At 35.0% G+C, this 27584-nt stretch overlaps 1 protein-coding gene across 3 annotated transcripts in view; it reads left to right on the forward strand.

Annotated features, from left to right (window-relative positions):
- Positions 1 to 27584, forward strand: part of OLA1 (Obg like ATPase 1) — a 165867-nt gene that overhangs the window by 112997 nt on the left and 25286 nt on the right. For 2 of the 3 annotated variants that reach the window (XM_060409762.1, XM_012133444.4), the window contains exons 6-7: positions 6618 to 6698; positions 6992 to 7089. In XM_060409762.1, the coding sequence (XP_060265745.1) occupies positions 6618 to 6698; positions 6992 to 7089 (179 nt within the window). Of the gene's footprint in view, positions 1 to 6617; positions 6699 to 6991; positions 7090 to 10171; positions 20053 to 27584 lie in introns of those variants that run through there. The other variant, XM_060409763.1, reaches the window with a different exon arrangement.

A 27584-nucleotide genomic window follows, 5' to 3' on the forward strand; every position in this document is an offset into this window, starting at 1 on the left:
GTAGAGTCTTCTCTTGTGTTGTTGGAAGAGGGAGTTTGCTATGACCAGTGTGTTCTCACAGTGCGTTCTCTTGGCAGAACTCTTTTAGCCTTTGCCCTGCTTCATTCTGTATTCAAAGGCTTAATTTGCCTGTTACCCCAGGTGTTTCTTGACTTCCTACTTTTGCATTCCAGTCCCCTATAATGAAAAGGACATCTGTTTGGTGTGTTAGTTCTGGAAGGTCTTTCACATTTTCATAGAACCGTTCAACTTCAGCTTCTTCAGCGTTACTGGTTGGGGTGTAGACTTGGATTACCATGATTCAAGCAGATGCTAAATTTCAACTTAGAATATGATAGCATTCTATTTAATGATGAAAGGGTAGATTGGACTTTCCTCAGTTTGGGATGTTTAAAGGGAATGCTTGGTTGGAGCAGGAGGAACCTGTGTTAGTGGACTTCTAGCCAGACTACTTTGAGCTGGAGGCCTTGCCCCCCACTCTTTTGGTCTGAGTGCATTGTTGGCTGTGTGTGTTAAACCCACCCAACCAGCATAGGTCAGCTCATCTGGTTATTAGCCTCAGGTTTTAGGGTAGTGGGTTTGGCTGGAGAGAAGTACCAGGCTTGGAAGCTGTAATTATTCCAGAGTAAGAGTGAGTCACCTTGATAAACTGCCAGAGCTATCTAGTTAGCCATCAAATTTGAGGATTACAGAGGGTGAGCAGAGGATAGATCAAATCCTCCCTTCCACTTCATCCTGTGAATATACCTATATTCCCCCCCACCCCCAGTTTTAAAGATAGCATTACTGGTTAAAAATAAATAAAATATCATTGTAGTTATTAAAAAGGCAGAAAAAGAAAATCTCTCTGGAATCCAGTCTTCCAGATTTCTGTTGCTACCGATTTGATAAGACATCTATATAGTTTCATTTTATGAGTACATTTATTTATATGTATTATATATAGCTTCAGAACCACAAATGGAATCACATTATGCCATTTTGCCATAAATAATAAGACTTAATATCTATGGAATGTTTACTGCGTGCCTGTAAGTTGGGTTCCTCCCGGCTATGCTGACCTCAGGCCCTTTTCTCTGCCCTGAGTAAGTTCTGCTCCATGAAGTCCAGGCCTTCCCCCACCTCAGGAGCTCTCACTCACACACACACACACACACACACACACACACACACACACACACACACACACACACACACACACGTGCTTTGCGAGGATCTGCCGTCCAACAGGTCATGGGGGCTGGGTAGGCAGATGGGGTATTCACACATCAGGGGCCCATGGGCACACCTGACCTTTAGATTCATTTTCTCATTTAGTCCTCATAATCGTCATATGTTGAATTGGCATTACTGTCCCAATTTTACAGAAACAAACAGGTTCAGGTTCAATAGCTGTCCCAAAGTTGCACAGCTAGAAAGTGGCGGAGCCAAGACTTGAGCCCAGATCTGTTTGACAATAATATCCATATTCTTAATTTCTTTCCTTTGTTCTGAATCTGCTTTTTTTTTTTTTAACTTAGCAGTGTATTTTTAACATTTTTCCTTGCATGAAAACTCTTCTATAAATGTCCCATAATTTGTTAATAAATCTCCAATTAATGTGTTTTAGGATGTTTTTAATCTTTACCTCTCTTTTTGTGCTAGTATCAAACTGTTCTAATTATTTTAGCTTTATGATTTATTTGGGCTTCCCTGGTGGCTCAGAGGTTTAAGCACCTGCCTCTAATATGGGAGACCTGGGTTCGATCCCTGGGTCGGGAAGATCCCCTGGAGAAGGAAATGGCACTACCAGTCAGACATGACTACTACTCAGTCGGACATGACTGAGCAACTTAACTAACTATGATTTATTGAAATATATAGTAAATCTAGCTTTTAATACTTATTTTTCTCTGTGCTGTGCTTAGTCGCTCAGTCATTCCAACTCTTTGCGACCCCATGAACTGTAGCCTGCCAGGCTCCTCTGTCCTTGGGCTTCTCCAGGCAAGAAAACTGTAGTGGGTTGCCATGCCCTCCTCCAGGGAATCTTCAGAACCCAGGGATCGAACCCAGGTCTCCCACATTACAAGCGGATTCTTTACCATCTAAGCCACCAGGGAAGCCCAAAACTTAACTCTCAAGCAGTTCATTTTCTAGAATAATGATATATTTAATTTGTAATGTTCTCCAACAACCCTATTATGATTTTAACTGTAATTGTGTTAGATAAACTTTATAGTGGCTAGAGTTTTAATCAGGATGGTTTTGATAAGAATAGATGAATTTTGAGTGCACAGTCTGGCTGAAGCAAGTTTTAGGTCAGTGTCTCAGACTGCAAATCTGGGAGTCCATGAACCTAGAACATATACTTCATTGACTGTTGTTGGGGCTTTGGAATATTGCCATGGAGTCACTCATAACCATGGTGCTTGGATTTCTGGATTGTGAATCCTTTTTAAAAGCATTTGGAAAATGTGTCTGTTATCCTTCAAAGGTACATAAACATAGAACTTTAATACAATTTCAGGATATTAGGAAACTCCTGAATTCCATTTATGGATCATGAACTAATAATTTCTGCTTTGGGAACTAAAGAATACAAAATAGAGAAGCCAAGTAGTCGGAAAAATCTAGTTAAGGGTTATATAGCATAACTTGGTTATGGTGTTCAGTTGCTAAGTCATGTCCGACTCCTTGCGACCCCATGGACTATAGCCTGCCAGGCTCCTCTGTCCATAGGTTATGGTACTGTCTGCAAAGCAAATACTATTTTTGTGGTACATGGATTGACAGTCAGATACTGAAACCAACTAGTAAGAATATTGAATTTTCCTGATGACATTGGAATGAGGATGAGGACATTGAATAACAGCCTTGGAATGCCTAGGCTAACCAAGGAGTAATTACAGAGAATTCCATGGGCAGAGGTGCCTGGCGGGCTGCAATACATGGGGTCACAAGAGTCGGACATGACTGAGTGACTAACACTTCCACTTCCAAGGAAGACAAACATGCCAGGGTGGTTGGACAGAAAGTGAATTTTTGAGTCACTTAGACCTGAATCTGAATCTCAGGTCTGCCCCTTACTGGCAATCAGAATTTAGGCAAGTCACACATCCTTTCTGAGTCTAAATATATTACAACTGCTATTAACAATGACAGTAATGAACTACACCAAGAACATAGAGCATTTCTGAAGTGTAAATATGAGGCTATTGTTAATAAGAGTCAGGGCAGAACAGCAAAGTGTTCAAGGTGAATTTGGATTTTTTTTTTTTTTGTAGTTAAAGTGTAGTTCAGCAAAAGCTAGTCCTTATAGAATGTTAAGACTAGAACCCTGAATTGAGATTTCACTAAGAAAGCCAGTATTATTGGTAATCATCAGAAATTTAAGAAAAGTACTAATGAGCAGTTATTCCAGTTGGAGAAGATGTATGCTTTAAAGGAGTACCCAAGAGACTATTGCCATTTTGTAGATCATTAGTATTTTTCAATAATTGTAATAGCAATGACAACTCACATTTTCTGAGAACTTACTCTGCCAAGACATATACTAAACACCCTATATGCATTTTGAACTTTACAACAACCCCCAGAAGGTAGATCGCGTCTTTAACTGCAATTTATCAATGAACTAATAGGTTATAGACTGGTGAGTGGTGGATCTAGGATTTAGTCCTGCATTTAAGCAGTAAATAGTTACCTCAAGTTAGTACACTCATGTTTTTGCCATATAACAAAAAAATTCAAATGACTAGGAATTTTTGCATAATCTTCATTATGTACAGAATTTATTTTGAAAATGAGGAATTTGTTAAGGTTATCAGAACTGCCCTCTTCCTACATCTGTATTTCCATGTAATGATGTTAACTAAAGAAATACAAAATTCTAAAGTAACTTCTGATGCACCAAGCATTAGTTTTTTTATTTAATGTTTTTATTGTGGTCTAATTTGTTAAAAGTAGGTTAAGTATGTATTCTTATAGATTACTTTTTCAGTTAACTGCATTCAATTAAAGGAATATTGTTCTAAACATAATTATTAATATGTGTGTATATATTCAAGCGTAAGAAAAAATTCAGTCAATCCATTAAATGTTTAATGCACATAAGTCCAAATATTTTCTTTCATTTGATCAGAAGTTTGTCAGATAAGGAACATAACATCTAATTTTGCTAAAACTAAAAATTAATTTTTACTGTAATAACTATGCAGTTTGGTAGTATATCATGTAATGATCATTTACATAAGATAATCTCATCTGAGAGCAATCTATTTTTGATTTGTCTTAAGTAAAACTGACATCTTAGTAATCTAAGGTGTCTTTTGGCTGTTAAATCTTTTGTGGGGATATTTAAGAGTGTGTTGAGTTTAAAATAAATATTTTAAATCTTAAAGTATTTTTACATTCAACTGTTTAAAAACTTGGTTATAATCTATAAATTTTTCTAAGAAGATTTGAACGTGGCTTTAGTGAATATACTGCTTTAGAACTTAAATTATGAGTTAATTTTCTTTAAGCTGTGAGTGCTCCTTATTTATAATACGTTAGTGAGAAGGAGGAAAATAAACTAATGCTGAAAAGATTTTGTGATAAGATCTCTATGTCTAAAGTCATGGTCCAGTTAATTTAAAATGAAAGCGAAATTCGGAAATTCCTTCACTAGCAATCAGCATTTATTGAGACCCTTTGGATTCCTAAAAATATTTATGGTTTTGAAAGTATTTTACACTTTTTATATGATTAAGGTTTAATTTCCTTCCTTAGTTTTGGTTTGGCTTTCCTTTGTCTGTTTTCTTCTCCTTTTTTTAATTGAAAAAAAAAAAAAACTAATAAAGCCAAATATGAGATGGTACTTTTCTCCTCCTTTTGTATAATCTTGTTGCGTGTCTCTACATAAGCTGTTCTGGCCACTCATCATAGTAACCAGCTGGGCCATTTCACCTGCTGGAGCCATTAAAGAGGACTCTCTCCCCCTAGATTAATCCCCTCCGACATCAGTTTTTCGCACTGACAACTGGAGCAGGCATTCAGAATTTGCAGGTGGCCAGTGTGACGCACATAATTGCCTACAATTTTAGGCAATGAATAAAAATGGTCTACATTACTTGTCAAAGGTTGTATATGCAGTGCCAAGTGAGATCTATGGGAAGCCTTTTAGGGTTTAAAGAACAGTTAATAGCAAGGCTGCACAGGGCTTTTTTAATCATAATGCATTTGTAATATAGCACTTTGATCTTCTCCTTGTAGGAAATGGTGTTACATTAGCCACTTTTAAACATTTATGAGTGAAATTCAGTTATAGAAGAGTAAAAGTGATTATTCTTAAGCAGAACATGTTAGATTTCATTAAAAGTTTTTAGCTTGCCCCTTCCTTGTTAAAGTCTGTGGGAAGTCTTTTTCCTGGAGGGTTTCAAATCAGGATCTAAGGATATAGAGCTTTTTCCTTATTTTTCCTGTTGGTAACAGCAAGATTTGGGACGAAGGTATACTAAATATTGAGGTAATTTATAAGTAGGTATTTATAGAAGACTCACTGATTTATGATAAAGTAACATATATCAATGAAAATCTAAGAACTTTATTACTAATAATTGTATATTACAATAAAATTTGAGAAATGCATATTTAAAACATACTCATAAGTTACCTTAACAACAACAACAAAAAAACAGATGACTCTCAAACGCACTTCTTCTGGAAGAGCTAAGTTTGACCTTTCAGACCCAAGAGCCTTTTATTAACACCTGCCTGTAAGGAGAACCTTGCCACACGCAGCTTTTAGATTCAGAACCACAAAACTGATGAGGAAAGGCTTGAAGGGTTCAGTTTGTGTCACTTGCTGTTTGCCGTTTCCATTTCACAGATGATTAATCTTTCTGTGAAGAAAGGCCAGAGAAACAAAGCACATTGGGCTCTTCCTGCAGTTACTCCTTCTGAATGCACACTAGCTTGCTAACTAAAAGGCCTTTAGATTTCCAGCAGAGAGAGATGTTCTGAAAGTGAATGCAGCTGGTTGGAGGTCACCAGTGCAGGGCTCTTGCCATTGTGTAATGGAGGCTTTGGCAGGTTGTGGGAGGGTGGGGGTTTGGAGCCAGGGACAGGAGAAGTGGGCAGGGAGAAGGTGTTGGCAAAAAATTAATTCAGAATAAAAAGGGTTTTGGTCAGCTGATTTAATATTTTGGAGGCTAGATCATCAATAATAGGCTCAATTTCATCTATTTTGTTTTTCTTCTTAAGGAAAAATTATAATTCAGTATTTCTTTAGTATCCCCCCATTTCCTAATTAATAACATGTTTATCTTGCAATTAACATCACTCAATAGTATTGAAATATTATTAACTCTTGTAGACTTTGGTGTGTTTTAATTGTCTTGAAATTTTTAAGATTATTACTGACTTTGCTAGTATTCCACGTTTCACATGTTAAAAGGTTAATGCCACATTAATGTTTCATTGCTATTTGGTTTTTTAATGAGATATTGAAAATGATTATCTGTATGAGTCAGTTCTCTTTTCTTAAAAAAAAACTTCTTTGTTTTTATTTTGAGGGTTTGAAAACTTTTAATTTTAATATTTAGTATCTAAATGCTTAGTATTCATCTTGTATTTACTTTTTTTCCAATTGTATATAGGACATAATGTGCAAAGTCAAATCCTGGGTTATAGATCAGAAGAAACCTGTTCGATTCTATCATGATTGGAATGACAAAGAGGTAAGTTATAAATATGATTCCATTTGATTTCTTAGAGAACGAGTTAGAGTTGTCATTATTTTTCATTTATTATTATGCCTAGTAAAACTTTATTTCTCTCAATGATTTCTTATTCCCAAACTTGTTATGTTTTTCTTTTCCTCTACTGATTATTTCATGACAACTAATCTTTAAGAAAGAAATCTATAAAAATAAAAATGGCTACTTGTTTAAATATAATTTTCTTTCAAGTTCTTCAATGACTTTATTTACTCAACTTTTAAAAAGGATTCTTTTTCTGTCTCCCACTTTAGATTGAAGTATTGAATAAACACTTATTTCTGACTTCAAAGCCAATGGTCTACTTGGTTAATCTTTCCGAAAAAGACTACATTAGAAAGAAAAACAAATGGTAAGTTTTTTTTCTCTCCAGATATACCCTTACATATCATATCTATACACATACAAACTCACACATATGTACTTACTGCTGTGTTTGATTTTAATACATTTCTCCTTATTATTAAAAACTTTAAAATGGATGGGAAAGCTTTGCCTGTTGTTAACATTTTGAGATGAGTCTCTGAATGATTTACACTGGGAGAACTTAAGGGGGGATAAAAAGGAATTACATTAAGCAGTATTGAATTATACATATGTAATTATCAAACTTAAATTGAATAGACATTGATTTTTTTCCTTTGCAAAATGAGAGTAAATGTAGTTAGAGCAATAAAACTTTTTAATCTAGGATATTTTAACTTTGTTGATGTTTTATATGACTTTAAAATACCTGCTTAGGATCATAGCTGGACATAAGTTTTAAAATCCAGATTGAATGCTTTAAAAACATTTTTATTAATTAAAAATACTGTCTGGTGGAGGGAAAGATCAAGTATTTGTTTAAAACATACAAATGTAAAAACGATGCACTCATGTATTGATTGTCATTTTTGATATGTAACCAAAATGTACAAGGTTTCCTTTTTGTTCACTTGTAGCTTCAAAAAATTATATGTTCATGTAATATAAGGGCATGTACATATTTGGCATAGTACTCACTGGAGTCTCAGTATTTTATGCTGTTAAGCCTACAAGCCAAAGGTATCCAAAGCAAAATATCTGAATTCTCCTAAAATATATTGTCGTTTTTTTCCCTGTACTTCATTAAGTACTTAGATGCACATGGTTTCAATTTTCCATTAAAAATTCTCATTTCCATATGATATCAAAGAGTGAGAAGCTTTAAACTGAAAAATAAACATTCATAGACTGGAAGCCAAAACAATAATTAATGTCAGATGGTTAACTCCAATAAATCATTAGAATAAATTCTGTGAAATTACTGCAACTAAAAATGCCCTCTTGATATTACTGTAAGACAGTTTGTGTTCCTGATAGGAAACTGAATTTGGCCTCTTTATTGGTAATGTTCTAGAAAGCATAAACCTGACATGGTCTGACTGGTCAATATCCTCCAATAGATAATTAACTTTAAAATAAATAGTTCTGTCTTATTTCTTATATAAAATTCTTACAGATTTCATGATTAATATGTTAAAAATTGTTACCTTTGGGAAGAAATTTTAAAATATATTATTTTACTTCAGTCAATAAATCTCATTGTAGTATGAATGGTATGGTTTCCTGAGGCTTGGTGAAACAATGCAGACATCAAAGTTTACATGAAAAGGGATGAGTCAGTTTCCTTGCCCAAAGGGGCTTCTCACACCTGTATTTGGATGATTACAGGTAGAACTCCCTGGCTCTAATTGTATAGTAAATACCATTTCCCAGACCCTAATGGTAGACAGACTGCTTGGGAGACGCCAGTCTGTGATTTAGCTGTCGCCAGACACCCCGTGTTTTTTGTGAGACCAGTTGTGATGATGATATGGTTATAGCCAATTGAAAGTAAAATCTTGTCTAAATAGCAAATTTTAATTTATAAAAATGTAGAGGTATGGATGATCCTATTTATAAAACCAAATTTTGAATTTTATGTGTAACTAATGATCTGGTTTGGGGGGGTATGTAGGTTTGGTGGAGGTTGTGGGGGGGTGGGGGGGTCAGATCTTGTGGAAGTTAGTGTAATTGTAGCTGAAAGATCAAAGACTGGGTAACTGAGTGATGTTCCAGAAGAGAATTTACCACATAGCCATTTTCTGTACAGTTTCTGCCGCCTGCTGTTCCTATTTTCCCTCAAGCTAGCCATTGACTACCCCCTGTGCATCCCTGCTCGTAAAAAATGATTGAGGAAGTATTTGTCATGTATTTATGAGTGGGAAACATTGTGTGATAGGGAATGGCATCTACTGGAGCCAGAAAGATTGCCATTTTCCTTTCATTCAGCCACTCTGCTACAGCTTTAAATCCTCTGTTTATGCAACACATCCTTTGTATTAAAGTGCAGCATAAATTTTTATTATGAAGGATATGAACACTAGGTTTTCATCACTTATAACATTGCAAGCAGATGTCAATAGTTAAAATATATTTTAATTGCTAAATCCTTTAAATTTGTGTTAGCATCTTGTTCTTTGGTAATGTTTATATCTCAGCTCTATTTGCATTAGCTGCTCCCTTAGCAGAAGAAAAGGGTTTTTTTTAAGGTTAGTAAGTAATGTAATGTAGCAAATTAAAACTAATGCAGGAAGCGGTAATAAATATTTTCGTGGGTCTTTTAGATCTGGAAAACTATTTTAAATGGTCAGGAGAGAGGAGGAAAAGTGTGATTCTGGCCATACGAGGAAGACTAAAACTATATTTTAATTACTAAAATTCACTTTAAATGTTAATGTGTTATTTTTCAATCCTAGAAAAGAAGTAAACATTTTGAAAGATAAGTCTATTGTGTTACTGAGTAGGTGTATTGACCTTTTTGAAAGATTTAAACACCATAATGGCCCCAAACATCACTGGTTTTATCAATGTTGAATTAGTCATTTCATTCATTTATGATTAAGACCTAGCCCCTGAAGAAAAGCTAACATCACAGCTAGGTTGAGTTGTGATCAGATGACAGTAAGTAAGATGTTGTAAGGGATATCCACAGAAACCTTTATTATTATTATTATATATTGTTATGCTTTGAATGAATAAAACTATGCAGCCGTTGTTATTATGTTGTTGTCATTGTTGTCTTTGGCAGATGTCAGTGATTTTTTAACACTTGAGGATTTCGTATATTAAACATGATCGGTTACTTATAACTAAGATTTATTACATGCAGTATTAATTTTCATTTGAGATTGCCTGCTAAGTCATGGTGTCAAGCAGGTATAGGGCATTAGTCCTGCTAAACAGTTGCTTGATTAGGAAGAGTGAATTTCAGTCTTTGCACGTTTGTTGCTCTGTTAGTATATGCTATCTAGTTATGAAATCTGCAGAACAAACTAATTTTGTGCGCCTACATAGCTTTCTATTGTGTTTCATTTTTGTGTTCTCTTGTCCCCATCCTTCTTAAAACTGCTGCTGCTGCTGCTGCTGCTAAGTACTTCAGTCGTGTCTGACTCTGTGCGACCCCATAGATGGCAGCCCACGAGGCTCCCCCGTCCCTGGGATTCTCCAGGCAAGAACACTGGAGTGGGTTGCCATTTATTTTCTCCAATGCGTGAAAGTGAAGTCGCTCAGTCGTGTCCGATTCTTAGCGACCCCATGGACTGCAGCCTACCAGGCTTCTCCGTCCATGGGATTTTCCAGGCAAGAGTACTGGAGTGGGGTGCCATTGCCTTCTCCATTAAAACTGTCAATAAAGGATAATTTTATTTTATTGTTTATTATGCTACATATTTATATTCAACTGAAAAGTATAACTGAAATTTAAGACATTCAGACTTCTTGTGCGTCTTTGTGTATTTATAAACATGTATTTGCATATGCCCTGGTGGGCTTGTGGTCACTGAACATTATTCTCTAATATTACATAAATCAATTAATCTGAGTGTTGAAATTTATTTGATAGGTGACAGGACTTGCAAAGTCTTTTAAGCTATTATATAATGAAGGGCAATGTGTCAGGTTCACAATGAATTTTTAATAGAAAAATGTTTTATTAATTCTTATTTTTCTATGATTCAGTCTTTCTTATCCCAGCTTTTCTGTTTTTGTTTGTTTTCCACAAGTTTGTACCTAACAACTAAATATAGTTTGGCAATGCTGTACAGTGTGTACCTGGCCAAGGGGAGAATCATGGAATAAGCTCAATATTTTCTTGACTTTTTGAACTGTATTTAAGAATCGCAGGTATTACGTCTCAGCAATTATTTACAAAGTGGGAAGTGTGAACATTTTTGCATATAATTTTTCATGTGTGCTTAGTCGCTCAGTTGCGTCCAACTCTTTGCGACCCCTTGGACTGTAACCTGCCAGGCTCCTCTATCCATGGGATTCTCCAGGCAAGAGTACTGGGGTGGGTTGCCATGCCTTCCTTCAAGGGATCTTGCCAACCCAGGGATCAAACCCAGGTCTCCCACATTACAGGCAGATTCTTTACTATCAGAGCCACCGGGGAAGCCCAGTTTTTTTTTTTTTTTTCTCATGTATATATAATATAAAACAAAACTGTATTCATGTATATCACATGCTATTCAGGGGCGAAAAAACCTTTCAGATATATAGGAATAGTTTGAGCTGTAGTATCTATTGGATTCTTAGGCTTTCTTGGATAAGCTCATCATATATTCACAAAAAGTATGGATGTTGACACATGAGCATACTTTACACAGCTACTATAATTATTGCTGTTCCTACAGGTATTTAGTTGTTTATCAACTCTCCATGGAGGTAATACTAAATGATCATCTGCCATACTGCGAGCCTTAGATTTTATTTTCCAATTTACAGTAGGAGGTCTGACAGAAATTGTTCTACCTAACTCATCCTTGAACATTTCTCTCCACAATACATATTATGTACATTTCCATTATGTCTTATCAACAGGAGCAGTATTCACCACTATAGGAGGATTTGTTCACTGATTTCCGTTATTTTCAGGCTATATACTTTACATGAGCAAAAGTCCACTTCCTCAATTATATTTCTAGAAGGTTAATATAACCTTCTTCACACAACATTTTCTTGGGCTTCAAGAATGCTGTGATGTATTCTGTTTCTGACAAGATTATTCATTGAAGCTAGAAATTTAACATAGATATACTGCTTTGAAAAAAATCATTGTACATTTGATTTACTTGAAACAAAATGGGAATGATTAATTATTCTTAAATTATTCATTTTAACTTCAGGAAGCTTCTCAAATAGAAATAAAATTAGGTTCAATTCATGTAAAGTTTTCAGGAATATACCCTAGTATCTAAAACAAGATTCACAAGTATAAGATTTTTTTTTTAATGTTTCACTTTATCATCCACTAGTCTGGCAAAGTAAAAGCCCTGAATTATCCATATAGTGTTTCTTTGTGGATAAGGCAATGGCACCGCACTCCAGTACTCTTGCCTGGAAAATCCTATGGACGGAGGAGCCTGATAGGCTGCAGTCCATGGGGTTGCAAAGAGTCGGACACGACTGAGCAACTTCAGTTTCACCTTTCACTTTCATACATTGGAGAAGGCAATGGCAACCCACTCCAGTGTTCTTGCCTGGAGAATCCCAGGCACGGGGGAGCCTGGTGGGCTGCCATCTCTGGGGTTTCAGAGTCAGACACGACTGAAGCGACTTAGCAGCAGCAGTAGCAGCAGTGTTTCTTTGGGATTATAATTTCTATTTAACACATGAAGAGTTTTTTAGCTGAATTAAATTTGGATAGCTATAATTTGTAATTTTTACTAGAGATTGCTTTATGAGGACTACTGCTTGTTTTCTTCATTGCCAGATAGAAAAGGATGATAAGACAGGTCAAGGGTATTCTGGAAGCCTAAACTGAGCTTTTTTTTTTTTTTTTTTCCCCCAGTATGGGATTGATTAAATTGGTAAATGCTATACAAAAATAGCCTTAATTTTACTGAAGTAAGTGTAAATAAATCTAAAAAGAAAATATTTTCTTATCCTTTTCTGTTTTCTGTTTTCTTGTTTTTGCTACTGAATAATTATCAATTAGTTATTTTTTAATTTGTGTTATGATAAAGCTTTGAAAGTATCATATGTGCTATGAATTAGGATTTCAAATAATTTCTAGTGAATGGATTTTGTAGAGTTGGTTGTTTCTTAATTTCTCTGATAAAAATCTTAAAAGTTGAAAAGAATATACTAAAGCAAGATAATCTTTTTATTTCAAAACATGGAAGGCTGAAAGAAGTAGGAGGGAAAAGACCTTTAGCTATTCAGGAGTGCTTTTATTTGAAATGCCCTTTGGAATTTATAAATGTATGTATATGTAATAATACTTTTGAACTTTCCTGGTTTTCATTAAATTGTTTTGGGTTACTCGTTCAGCAGTTTCATAGTCCTATCAAGAGATATTATTACCCTAAATCATATAGTCATAATGAAACCAAATCGCACGTCTGATGCCATATTTGAAAAAGGTAATTATAGAAGAAAGCGCATCTTTTTATATGGATATAAAGCTATTGACCTACCATATTAGGCATGGTAGGAATTGCCCCTGGCCTATTTTCCTTTTTACCCAGTACAGTTTATAGACAGTAATTTCTCTTTGCAAGATTGTTCACTGAATTTGAGAAAGATACTTTCAGGAGAGTCAGTTTTATTTTCATTAGCACCATTGTTCGTTGACTTATTGATTTATGAGCAATATGCTTTATCAAATGTGTCAGGACTCATCTTTTTTAGCTGAAGTATTTCAGCTGAAGTAGCTGAAGAATTTCACTGTATATATTAATAATAGGGAGTAGTTTTACAAATTTTCTTCCAGCTCTAAGAGACTAAAGCTCTTTTAAAAAAACAGTGTTCTCTAGGATTCTCTTATGAAATTAAAACATATATTCTCCATACATGCACACACACACACACACACACACACACACACACACACATATAAAAACTAGGAAATAAAAGGCAAACTTGGGCATACAGCTATATAATGTTCCTCAGATCACAAGTGAGTCTCATGTACACAGAACGTTTCTCTGCCTCTCTACCTGACTCACTTTGGTGAATACTGCAAGTTCTGTTGTTATTCTTAAAAATCTGTGTCCCTATAGATTAAGGATGGCTGAGTCAGATTTTGTTTCTAAAACTATGAGTTGAGGTGAACTACACTCATTAAATGGAAGTTTTGAATAGTAGTTGGTGAAGGTAGAGGAGAATGTTGACGCTCCAAAATCTTAGAACTGTTGGTGATAAGAGGGCAGGGCCTTGTGAAGACTGAGGAACGCAGTCTCACTGCGGTGTAAGTGATCTCAGTAACTAACAGTGTGGAAAAGGAAAGCAAAGAGGCCCCTTGGGGCAGTTCCACTGTTGGGCCTAATACCCTGTGCTTACGCAGGACAGGAGAGGAGGAGTATTTTCTGCGCCCTTCCCTCTGTGGCCTCTCCTGTGTTCCCCCGTCACTAGACCTACCTTTGGAGATACTGCTATAGTCTAACTATATTGTAAGTTCAATAGACTTCTGAAGGCTAGACCAAAATGCTGGATACCACTGATAACATTGGTGCTACAAGGAAAGTGAGTTCTAAGAAACTTAGAGCATAAAGTCTATTTATAATTAGATAGTATGTTATTAGGAAGTTTGGTGTATTAAGAATATAACTGCTTTAGAATTTGAAATGCTAGTGTTGTGGTCCTTATTTGATGCTAACTGGTTCTTTGACCTCAGGCAAGTGATAGCCTTTTACATATTGAAGACAGTTCATCTGAATGTTCACATAAAATGTGTTTTGTATAAACAGTATTTCCCAAATTTAATTAGCATAACACAAAAAATACAGTAATAGAAAAGGGACTTGTTAAGTCTTCTACATGTGTCTTTGGGGGATACATTCTCTTGTTTTTTCTTTCCATTATATAGATAATGGAAAAAATGTATGCTTTGAGACAGTTGTCATCCAAAACAAACTGAGAACTGTCTCTATTGTGCAGTATGGGTAGCAATAAAACCCTTATCACCACCATCTTCTGTAGGGTTCTGCCCTTATCTCATAGTCAGGTTAGGACCCATGACTTCATTATTTGCAGTTTAGAGGATTTTATTGTCATTCAAAAGAAGAGATGCCCATGCAGATTTCTTCTCAACTCTCATATGTAGGTTTGTCGTGGTAGGATTTTTTTCTAACTGTGGGACAATCCAGAGCATTCCTGAGGTTACAGGTACACAATTCATGAGCAACTCTTCCGGATTGAATTGATGATAAGACCTGGCCTTTTTCCCTCCTCTCATTCCCACTCCCATACCTCTACCCCTTGAAAATAAGTCTTTTTTGGATCTTACCATGCTCTTGTCTTTCTCATAGTGGGCAGCTATTGCTCTGGCTAGAATGAGAACAAAGTGGAAATAAAACTTACTTGTAGAATTGGCATGTCTATATTTGAAACTAGTTACATTACTCAAAATATTACACTTCCTTATTCTAAATTGCCCTAGAAAGCGTTTCCCCATCAAAAACATTTGATTACAAAATGCCCTCAAAAGCCTACTAAATCCACCACGTAGTAAAAATAGTACAGTTTGGGTGAAACATATTTTGGTATCTGACCATTTTTATTATCAGTTTAAAATTCTGGTAAAAAATATGTTTCAGAATAACTGACACAGGAACTCTGAGTACACCTCTGTAAACTGGGGGCTGCATGCTGGTTCAGTCTTTTTAATGCTTTATCAAGAAGACAATTAACTTTATAAAAACTGTCATCATGAATTTAAAATTTGTAGATTCGTATGAATACTGTAGGCTTATCAAGAAGATAGGTACTGTGCTTTCTTTTTCCTTTTCTAAGCAAATAATCATTGAGCCTGGACAGAAAAAACCTTTGCCCCCATAAGGGTTATAGTCTCATGGGATAATAGACAACTAACAAACAAATATTTAATATAATGTCAAGAAGTGATTAGAATCACTTTGCTGTACACCTGAAATAATATAACATTGTTAATCAACTATGCTCCAATATAAATAAAACATTTTTTTAAAACAAAGAAAAAGAAAGAAAAATAACCTCAGTGGCTTAACTTATATCACTATTTCACTTGATCATTTTTTTTCACTTGATCATTTTTATAAAATACTTTATCATCTGTTTATGATACCTTCATTATGCTAGTTTACATCTTTGAAATCTCAGAATTAATATTTAAGATTTATACTTTTTCTTCAAAATTAATTATTAGCTTGAACTTTTTTCATCATATCTCTCACATTTTAATGTCTTTTTCCCCCATTTCCTTTGCCACAGCCCTATCACATATAATTTTATTGCTCTAAGACTATCACTCTATCTACTTTTTTCAGATAAATCGAGCATGTAGCATAATGCATAACTAAAATTTAGTTAACAGCCAGATTATATTTGCTCAATGAATAATGTTGGGGTGTTATTTATGAGTTGTGAAAATTAGGCTGCTGGAATTTTATATCTGGCTTTTAAAGTCTGTCTTTTGGAAATTTTGCCTTTCTCATTTTAAAAATAAAAATTTTAAAAATATTTTAAAAATAAAATGAGAAAGGTAAAATAAAAATAATAACTCTGTCTTCCTCATAAAATTGTTATGACTATTATATCAGTTGATACACTTTGATCATTTACGATAGTAATTGGTACATAGTAAATTCTGCCCCCAGAATTTTCAGTGTTTACAAATGAATGAAAAAATAAATGCACGAATTAAATAAATAAGTAAATCAAGGTAACAGGTTGCTAATTTTAGTTAGGGTGGTCAGGGAAGGCCCTTAAGAAGTAAAGGAATACACATGACAGAGGAACGATCTGAGGAAAACTTGGTCTAGAGAGGGGGAATAGCAAATGCAAAGGCAAGTGTGATGGACCATCGGAAAAAGAGTGTAAAATGTGAAGGCAACCATTTGATAAGAGCTAATAAATTCTTATTCAACTGCATTGCAATTAAAAAGATTAAAACGTATCCTAAATGTGTGCAAGTAAAATTTGCAATTATATAGATTATTTATATATAGTATAAATTTGCAATGATCAAGATTGCTGGGAGAAATATCAAAAACCTCAGATATGCAGATGACACCACCTTTATGGAAGAAAGCAAAGAGGGACTAAAGAGCCTCTTGATAAAAGTGAAAGAGAGTGAAAAAGTTGACTTAGAACTCAACATTCAGAACACTAAGATCATGGCATCTGGTCCCATCAGTTCATGACAATTAGATTGGGAAACAATGAAAACAGTGACAGACTATTTTTTTGGGCTCTAGAATCATTGCAGATGGTAACTGCAACCATGAAATTAAAAGACGTTTGCTCCTTGGAAGAAAAGCTATGACCAACCTAGACAGCATATTAAAAAGCAGAGACATTACTTTGCCAACAAAGGTCCATCTAGCCAAAGCTATGGGTTTTCCAGTAGTCAGGTATGGATGTGAGAGTTGGACTCTAAAGAAAGCTGAGTGCCAAAGAATTGATGCTTTTGAACTGTGGTGTTGGAGAAGACTCTTGGAGAGTCCCTTGGACTGCAAGGAGATCCAACCAGTCCATTCTAAAGGAGATCAGTCCTGGGTGTTCTTTGGAAGGACTGATGGTAAAGCTGAAACTCTAATACTTTGGCCACCTCATGCGAAGAACTGACTCATTTGAAAAGACCCTGATGCCGGGAAAGATTGAAGGCAGGAGGAGAAGGGGATGACAGAGGATGAGATGCTTGGATGGCATCACCAACTCGATGGACGTGAGTTTGAGTAAACTCCAGGAGTTGGTGATGGACAGGGAGGCCTGGCGTGCTGTGGTTCATGGGTTGCAAAGAGTTGACTATGACTGAGCGACTGAACTGAACTGAGATTTGTTTAAAATTTCATCTTTTCTTTTTGATGCTTGTCTAGCAACTTGCTAACCCATACTATTACTGGCAAACCACTTTTAAAAGTCGCTTGATGTATGACCTCAAAGAAGTAGAATGAACTTTACTAAGAGTAACAACCTACATTTGTCACAACTTTACAGTGTTTTAATTTACGTTACTTCATTGGATACTCAGATCTTGAAATGGCCTCAGACACTGTCATTTGCCTTGAATTGAAGTTTTATTACAATAAAGCATTTTCATAATTGGATTAAGAGATCTGCATTTTAGCTTACTAATGGGTTAAGCTAACAGATAAATAAGTTTTGTGTTTCCATTAAGAGATACAAAAGTGCCTTTTCAGTACTTCAAGTGTTTGTCATTAATATAAAGGGGTACTCATCAGTATTGCTAGGTCATTATCAACATTTCCTTAGAAATTCTTTAAAAAGAACAGTCTGTGAAAAACATCTTTGAGTTTAGTTCATTTTGAAATTTAAAAGGAAACGATCAAATAACATCTGTCTGCTGGTGATTGTGTTTTCCCCAAAGAGCCTATCTGAATGTATGAAACATGAAGGTCACTAGTAGTTTTCATACGTAATTTATATTTTAAATTGTTAGCTTTTAAATTGTGCCATTTCTCTTTTCTCTGTCCTGTCCCCACCCTCCCATTAAGTGACAGTGACTTAGCTTTTCGTGTACCAAACCAACAGGGGGACACATAGCAAACCTTCATTATTGAGTTCCTGCTATGTGCCAGGCACCCCTTTGAGTTTAGAAATGGGTGAGATGTTAATGGAAAAGTAGTGAAACATGTGAAAATTTTAAGAATATTTATGAAACATAAATAGTATCATGCCTATTTTACAGATAAGACAGTTGGAGAGATTCAAAACGTGCCCAATTTCTTACAGTAGTAGAAGAAATAGACCCATTTGATTAGAATGTTTATGCTAGTCCCATGCGTGACACTGCAGGATATATTTGTGAATCTTCAGAAATCTTTGAAAATACTGCTTTAATTAACTTTGTGTTCTGCTATGTTTTATCTCAGAAAATGTCATCTCTATGAAATTGTTTAGTTTTAGTTAATGAAAGGAAACAATTCTCAAGATGAAACTGTGTGCTCTTCTTAGGATAATAAGTTTCAGCTGCTGCCATTTTTGCCTTGCCTTTTAATTTTGTTAACTATATAATATGGTTACAGCAAAATATTTTAGCACCTGCTTCAGCATCCATTTTAAAATATACCACATATGAAAATTTTGGTGGAGAAAATACTGTGTTTCTCATTGAAGCCCATATAAAAATTACATCAAGTTGCCACATCTAAAATAATACTACAGAAAAGACCCCAGAAAACAGCTGTGACTATGGATCAGTTCTTATATATTTACATGATAAAAAAGAATTTTCCTTTTTTCTTTCTTCTAGCATACCATGCAATTTGTTAAGAACTGTTCTTCACTGCTGAGGTGAGGGAGTTGATATGTAAATGAACAGGGAAATGGGAGACTGTCATGAAATAGAACAACAGATAAATTCATGCGCCTAAAGTGTTGCTGTGTTAGTAGTAGTCAGGGTCAGTCAAGAAGTACTGAACACTTAACTATATGCATTACATTTAAGACTCTCACCAACCTTGTAGAGTAAGAACTATTACTATTTTAAGGAAGGCTAAGCAAGTATAGCAAGACTGAGAAACTTAGTGGAGAATGGTGCCAAGATTCAAACCTAAGCAGTTTCTGTCCAGACTTCTGGTTCTTACTTCTGCACCATGCTATCTCAGTGCTGGGGCACTGGTGCTGTTGAAAAGTAGACAAGGCCTGAGACTAGGTAACATACCAGCCTCATTCCCTGTCACTGCACATTTCGTTCAGACATAGTTCATGCACTACAAAATTTGAGACTAAAAATTCACAGTAACCTGGCTAGAGAATGCTAACTGAAGATAATATAAAAACTTTTTGTCTGAAACTCTTATCTTTATTTTCATGAACTTATCTCTGAAAGCTATTTCCTAAATGTGTACCAATTTAATAGTCCTTTGTAGGGTCAATAATTCAAATAATTTATATATTTTTACATGGAAAATATATGTTATCAGTTCTTTTTGAAGATAAGTACTTTCTTCCACCATTTGGTTGATTGTGTGTTTGTTTTTAACCACACAGTGATTTGTTCTATTTCCTTGCATTTTCAGTAACTTGGATGTGTTTTTGAGAACTTCCTGGGAGTATGGAATTGTGTGTGTATTTCTTTTGTTAACTGAAGTGTAAGCAGATAATTTGTATAATGTTCTGTTCAAATACTGTGGTAACACATAGCAATGTAATTGAAAGAACATTATATATGCATATTCATGTTATGTGTATGTCTCCAAAGATCTGAGTCTTGAGCAAAATAATGACTACCATTCATTGAACATCTATTATATGCTGCACTTTGGGGCTCTTACATATGTTCTCTCATTTTGTTTAACGCTCACAAAAAGGAAAATATCTACCCAAATATCTGTCTTTCTCTCAAGCACATGAGAGAATACATTTTGGCTGTATCCTGCTAAAAATTACACAGAAACTCATTCCAGCAAGAGTTTTATGTAAGCAGGACTCAATATACTCTGGTTGGTTTCCTTATAACCCTTGTTTCCTCATCTGTGAAACAGAAAGAATAATAACTTTCTTATAGAATGAGAATTGAATGAAATATTTTACGCATATTAAGTAAAATTATTCTGTGGTAGATAAGTACATTTGTCTTGGAATTTAATTCTCATAATTTGATGAAAAAAGCATGTATTAATATAATATATGATCTATAGTTAACTAATCCCTGGCATTGCAATTGCACAATAAATTCTCTTTAACTTTTTGAGTGCTGCTTAAGTAAAACACTGCAGTTAGGTTTGCTTCCTGGCAAGTATGAAAGTGAAAGTCACTCAGTCATGTCCAGCTCTTTGTGATCCCATGGACTGTAGCTGCCAGGCTTCTCAGTCCATTGGATTTTCCAGACAAGAATACTGGTTTGGGTTGCCTTTACTCCTCCAGGGGATCTTCCTGACCCAGGGAGTGAACCCCGGTCTCCCGTGTTGCAGGCGGACTCTTCATGGTCAGAGTCACCAGGGAAGCCCAGGAATGCTGGCGTGGGCGGCCTGTTTCTCCTCCTGCGGGTCTTCCTGCCAGGCATCGAACCAGGGCCTCCTTTATTGCAGGCGGATTCTTTACTGGCTGAGGATGCATTTCTGTAATTTTCACTGGTATACAACCACCATAGACAAGTCTTTTTTTGTACTTTTAGTTGAATGAAAAGCATGCTATAAATGCAATCAAGTGTTTCATACTTTCTCTCATGAGCTCAAGTTAAAAAGTATCTTTAAAGTATTTTTTAACCTGTTAATTCCCAAGAAATAAAGGATAGCAATTTTCCATTTTCTTCTATTCTAAATATACATATTTTTATTTTTTATGATGTAATGTTCTGCCTTCTGAAATTTATAAGGATAAAGGTCACTTACATTTTCTTTTCCTTTCACTGCATCTTTGTTTCCTCTCTCCTTTTCCTACCAAATATATATATATATTTTAAGGTTTGGGATCCAGTTAAAAATCTATTTAGAAATATAAGTATCAGAGTTTGTATTTGGAGTGATTTTACTATTTCATGAATGCTCTAAGACTTTTGAATGGAACAGTAGCACTTAGAAAATCTTGCTGTTTCTCCTTGTCATTAATCAAGACTAATCTGTATACCTTTCCATCTCTATCCTAATGGATTTTTCCTTATCTTATCAGCAGGTATGCTGTAACACATACTATGTAGCTAAGAAAATCAGTGGTTTACAAGGCAGTTCAGATAGATGTTGGACTTCCTGGTGGCTTAGGCGGTAAAGCGTCTGTCTACAATGTGGGAGACCTGGGTTTGATCCCTGGGTCGGGAAGATTCCCTGGAAAGGAAATGGCAACCCACTCCAGTACTCTTGCCTGGAAAATCCCATGGACAGAGGAGCCTGGTGTCCATGGGGTCACAAAGAGGCAGACACAACTGAGTGACTTCACTTTGCTTTCTTTCACTTTCAGATAGATGTAGACTGAAAAAGAACAGCTTGTAATAATGTTTTTATTATTTAAAGTGGTTTTTTCCTGAGTCTTTAAAAAAATATATTGTGAAAAATAGTTTTCCTGGACTATTTCTTGCATTGTAGAACGTTACTTCAGGCCAGATCTGTGGCAGAAGAAGAGATCAAGAGAGAGAAGATGGGGAACACCAACCTTGCGCTTCCTTCCCTGTGTTAGTCACTCAGTCCTGTCTGACTCTGTGACTCCATGGACTGTAGCCCGCCAGGCTCCTCAGTCCATGGGATTCTCCAGGCAAGAGTACCGGAGTTAGCCATTCCCTTCTCCAGGGACCTTCCCAACCCAGGGATCAAACCTGGGTCTCACACATTGCAGACCAATTCTTTACAGTCTGAGTCACCAGGGAAGCCCTTCCTTTCCTGTGTTCAGAGGTAAACATCTTCGCTGTCTAGATCTCTTGAAATTTGTACTTTTATAAGTTTTTAAATGCAAATTGAATAAATAGTTGAAGTCATATCATTTAATGTTTAAATGTGATAAAATAATTGTGTTTCTACAGTTACTCATTTCATGTTTGTGATGTATGGTGAGGAATTATCTTAAATCTATTATTAAGTGAAATTTATATTGTTGCCAAAGTTTGTATTTTAATGTGACTTGGTGTTGCTTAGAAATTTTGGCTATATTGTTTAAAGACCTCTAGATTACACTGGGACATTCTTAACGGCTTTACAGTCTTGAAAAACTAAAACAAAAGAAAAACCAGTGCCTATTTAGTATTCCTAGCTATATGCAGGCGAATGTGTGTATAACGTAGCTGATAGTAACAACTTTCTTATTATTTATCACTTACAGAGGGTTTTTTTTTTGGTAAAATATTTAGTTACGCATTTGCTGTCTTATGGTTATTTCAGTGCCCTATTGACATCAAGGGTTACTGATTGTTGTATTAGTAGTTCCTGACAAATAGAAATTATTTGACATGCTAAGCCATTTCTGACAGAAGATATAAAGTTTTGACAAACACGTATGGCACAGCAAGTGTCCAATTCTAAAGAGCAAAATAAATGCAAACCACCATTATGGTGAACACAAACAGCCTGAAAGCAAGTTATCAGTAAGCAAATAATTGTTGAACTGTTATGAATGGAATAGGATGTTGAAATAGGGCATGATTGGCTGATGTTACATATGTCCTTGATTACCTTCCCTGTGCTTTTATCCTAATAAGTGACATTCTTTGTATTCCCTTGGATGGCTAGACAGTCTGACACTGAAGAAGAATAAATATTGCATGTGGTACACATTAAGCTGTCATCCAAGACAGCATTTATAAAAAGTAACTGGAGAAATTCATAAGAAATTCTGCACTGCTACAGTTTCCTGGCTCCAGTCATAATTGTCAAAGTTCTTGACACATTCAGGTCTTCAGAAATGATTTAGGTTTACAGTGGCTTGGTGTATGAATAATTATTAAGGATTTGTGTTCCCATATTGCCTTAGGATGTTAATGTTAGTTACTCAAATGTTGTATTTTATGGTAATTTTAATTTTAAGAAGTATCTCCTTATTGGTAGTAGTGACATATCTTCCATCTTATGGTCTTCCTTAAAAGGATTTTAGACAATTCATATATTTGAAAGGAAGAACAGGAGTTTTTAAATGCTTACTTTATCTTTAATCTGTTGGAAAATATTGCTTGCTTGTGTTTAGTACAGGCAAATAACTTTCAAAGTAAGTATTTTTGTTTTTCTTCTCCAGCAGCATTGGAAAGCCTTCAAATGGTCCAAGTGTTTTCACGCTATTTCCAAAAAGCCAAATCACTACTTGGTGTTTTATTTAGGAGCCTGATGGGCTACAGTCCACGGGGTCACTAAAGAGTTGGACATGACTTAGCAACTAAACAACAACAACATGTTTTTAATTCACATACTTTTGTAATTTTAATATAGTTTAAGGCAGAGGAGTATTTTATTTATTCCAGTCACTATTATCTCTTAAAATTTCTTTTTGGAGGAAGATGTGTAGAAGATATAATATCATACAAAAATAAGCATATCTAAATAAAGAAATAAGTTATGAATGCATATTTAGGCAAGCATTTTTTTAAGCTCTTCTTACTTTTGCTAAACTAAAACACTTCTCCTTTTTTATCCTTTCTATGTGGTATGTCACGTAGTAACTGAAGGTTGCCAGAAAATTTTCTTTTTTATATTTCTGTAACCTGACATGTTATTCTAAGCCTTTTGAAATTGAGTAATTAGTATTCTCGTTCTATAATCTAATCAAGAATATCACTATTCTATCAGCTGATTACTAGGAAAATGTGATTAAGTATCAGAATGCTTTAGGATGCAACACAAATATGAAAATAAAACAGTGTCGAATTCTGAATTATGAGCTCTATTTTGGGGGAGGACAAGAGGTCACTCAGGATCTCTGTGACAACTATTTTGTGTTAGTTTTTAAATTGCATAATTTTAATTTGGGGTAATGTTTTGGGGGATATTGTCTTTACTTTGAAATCAAAACCATCCATTTGAATTGAAGAAACTTTTCTCCAGGTATAACACGGCTCAACTGTTACCTATAGCTTTTTAACTCTCTAGGCCACTACGGAGCACAAAATATTTGCCCAACTGGTAAATTGAACTGTAAGTCCCACTGTGGGAAATTGCTTTGCTGTGCTCCAAACAGCAGTTATCTTAGTAATTGTACCTGAATTCTTTGTGGCTAATAGAGCGTAGAGTCCATTTTACAAGCCGAAAATTATTTTTCTTAAATACTTTTAATTATAAACCCCCCAAATAAAATGTGAATCAGTAAGACCATAGTGAGTGGTTAAACTGCATCATTTTTAATTGTTAGTGCAGCAGAGTGAAATTATTTTTCTTTTTAGTGTAAAACTGAACATACCAACATTTCACATTCTAAACTGGAGCTCCCGACAAGGAGCTTATCAGAGCAAATTGTCTAGTCCATCCCCTTCCTCACTCAAAACCTAATGACCCTTTATCATCATGGTTTAGATTGCTGGACACAGATGTGAGAAAATACAAGTAATCTACAGGTAACTACAGTAGCTGCACTGATGTTCTCAGAGAACTGACTGCTGGGAAGATAAAGAGCTTCCCACAGAGTCTGTGACTTTCCGGTAGCAAAGCACATCATGAGCTCATACATGAAGTTTTATTTGCTGAAGATTCACAATAAGATACATTAGAACATTCAGCAGGGACTCTTTTTAGATGAGCACAGAAATTCTGGAGGGTTATTAGTTGATGCACCATTGCAGAGCATCATGTTAAATTTTTTTAAAAGTTCAGTAATATTAATTCTTTGGACAAGCATCAAAGATTACAAACACAATGCAGCATTAAAACTTACTGATATTTACATAATGTACTAACAGACCCTAATCTCTTTCTTTTCACAAAAGACTGAGCTTTCTTCTAGAAAGTAATTTGGTTATGATTTTTAATATGAAAGAGGAACAGCAGTCTCTCAAACTTCATACTGAATTGTATTTCAAAGAACTTGTTTGTGTCCAGGTGCTCTGCTTTTGTTAGCTGCTTAGATGATGATCAGTGAGGTAAACCCATTTATCTATTTGCATGCAGTTGAGTAATTTACCATGAAAAGAACGATCATTTATTTTTTTGTTTTGGGTTTGGGTTTGTTTTTTTGGATAAAGATACTGCACCTGTAACTTAAGCTTTATAATTGTTGGTTTAACTATTATTTGCAGTGATCATAGTTTATACAGCTTTAGAAAAACTACAATGCAAAAAAATATTTACTTAATCTTTTTTATGTATGAAGTGTTTTGTTTTTAGTCATTGAATGTGGTTTAAGTTTACTAAATTGGGATGAATCGACATGAATTAGACTGTCTGAACTTCACGTGTGTGTTTCTTTTCAAAAATCATTTGCTCGTCGTATTTTTCTAAAGGCTAATTAATTTTGTTTCTGTAAAAACTATAACTCCTGGATTAGGAATAGTCATATTTCCTTTATATGTCAAAATGAACTACAGTCCTAAAATAATTTTTAGAAGTTACCATTTAGTAGCTGAAAGATAATGATTTTCAACAACCCATGGTGGTTAAGCAGCTGACAGCCAACAAAAGGAGTAGTGAGATACTTGGCTTATTCATTATATAGTTGTATAGTAACTTATTATTTATGGAAAATATTGAAATGCCCAGAAAATTAGAGAAGATACTGGCTGAGTCTTTTAGGCTAGATTCCAAGTCATTTTTGTTTCAAAAATATTATACTTTTAAAAATAATTCCTTGCAAGTAGAGCACCTGCCATCTTAAGTAATTAATTTAATATTAAGTTTCTAGTATAGAATGACCACGAACAAAGTAATTTCTTATCAGAAAATAGAAAAAACAAATTATCTGTGAGTAGAATTCCTATTATTCTTACAGCAATTAGCATCACTCTTTTGATATAATTGAAATATTTTATGTTGCATGGCATAGATTAATCTAAAAGAACACTGAAGAATTGTTTGAGGCTGTATTATACATTAATTCTGTTTTTAGTTTGCTCCAAGATCTAAAGAAACAACTATATTTGTTTCCATTTAGCAGCAAATAGGAAACACAGAACTCAAAATTCTACAAAGTGTATTTTCTTACCATCTTCATGTTTAAAGGGAGAGAAACCAGGGAAGCATGTGCAGTATAAGATTGTTTTGCATTTTTGTTTTTACATCACCAGATTAAGTATAATGAAACCCATCTGTGAATTGTAGGAAATACTCGTTGGTTTTTGTCAAAGACTGCAGTATGGTTTTTTCCTTTCTTTTTCTTCTGTAGTTTTTTTTTTTTTTTTTAATTCAACAAGATATACAGAAAATTAAAAACCTTGTCTGTTATAAAGTTTTGTTTGAGCTTTTTAAACTGAGTGATTAGCAGAAATAATGACCCTGTCAGCCTTAATCACATTAAAATGTGGTTAACATCATTTAATTTTTTCCACTTAATATGCAAAAATTTCCAGTAGATTTGCAGTGAAGGCCATTGAAATTCCATTAGAACAAGAATAAAAATTTCAGGCATCATTTATTCAGAGAAGGAATAAAGGTCTCGATTGAGAACTGCTGAATCTTTCTATTAGAGACACTATGAATCATTACATTGAATGTACCTTACATTTCGATACACCTCTGTCTGGCTTTTCAAATGGTTGAAAGTCATGTTTTATCATTTTTCATGAGGAGAAATAAACTAGAATTGCATGATTTTATAAATATCTAAAAGATTACTGAACATTTTATTTTATACTCCCTAAGTCTGCTCAAAGTATGAAGTTATTTGTGGCTGAAAATCAAGATAATGAAAAAATTGATTATTTTAATATGGAAGAAACTACATAACCAACCCATGAAATGGACAGGTTGTGTTTTAAATAGTTAATTTGTTATATGCCAAATAAGAAATTTAAAATTAAGCACCAAATGGCACTAATTCTTTGCCAAAGTTCATAGCTTATCATTTGTGAAGCTTCCCCTGGTTTATTATACTGAATTAGCTGTGTATGGGAGAAGGCAATGGCACCCCACTCCAGTACTCTTGCCTGGAAAATCCCATGGACAGAGGAGCCTGGTGGGCTGCACTCCATGGGGTCGCTAAGAGTTGGACACAACTGAGTGTCTTCACTTTCCCTTTTCACTTTCATGCATTGGAGAAGGAAATGGCAACCCACTCCAGTGTTCTTGCCTGGAGAATCCCAGGGACAGGGGAGCCTGGTGAGCTGCTGTCTATGGGGTCGCACAGAGTCAGACACGACTGAAGCAACTTAGCAGCAGCAGCAGCAGCAGCTGTGTATGAATTACAATTGAAGCACATTCTATGGTTTCTAGTACTGTTTGTCATTTTATGATCATTTTTTATATTTATTTGTTGTGATGTAGTAGGAAAAGCTTAGTTTTATTT

Source organism: Ovis aries, chromosome 2 (genome assembly GCF_016772045.2).
Source record: "Ovis aries strain OAR_USU_Benz2616 breed Rambouillet chromosome 2, ARS-UI_Ramb_v3.0, whole genome shotgun sequence".
In the NCBI taxonomy this organism is placed as follows: domain Eukaryota; kingdom Metazoa; phylum Chordata; class Mammalia; order Artiodactyla; family Bovidae; genus Ovis; species Ovis aries.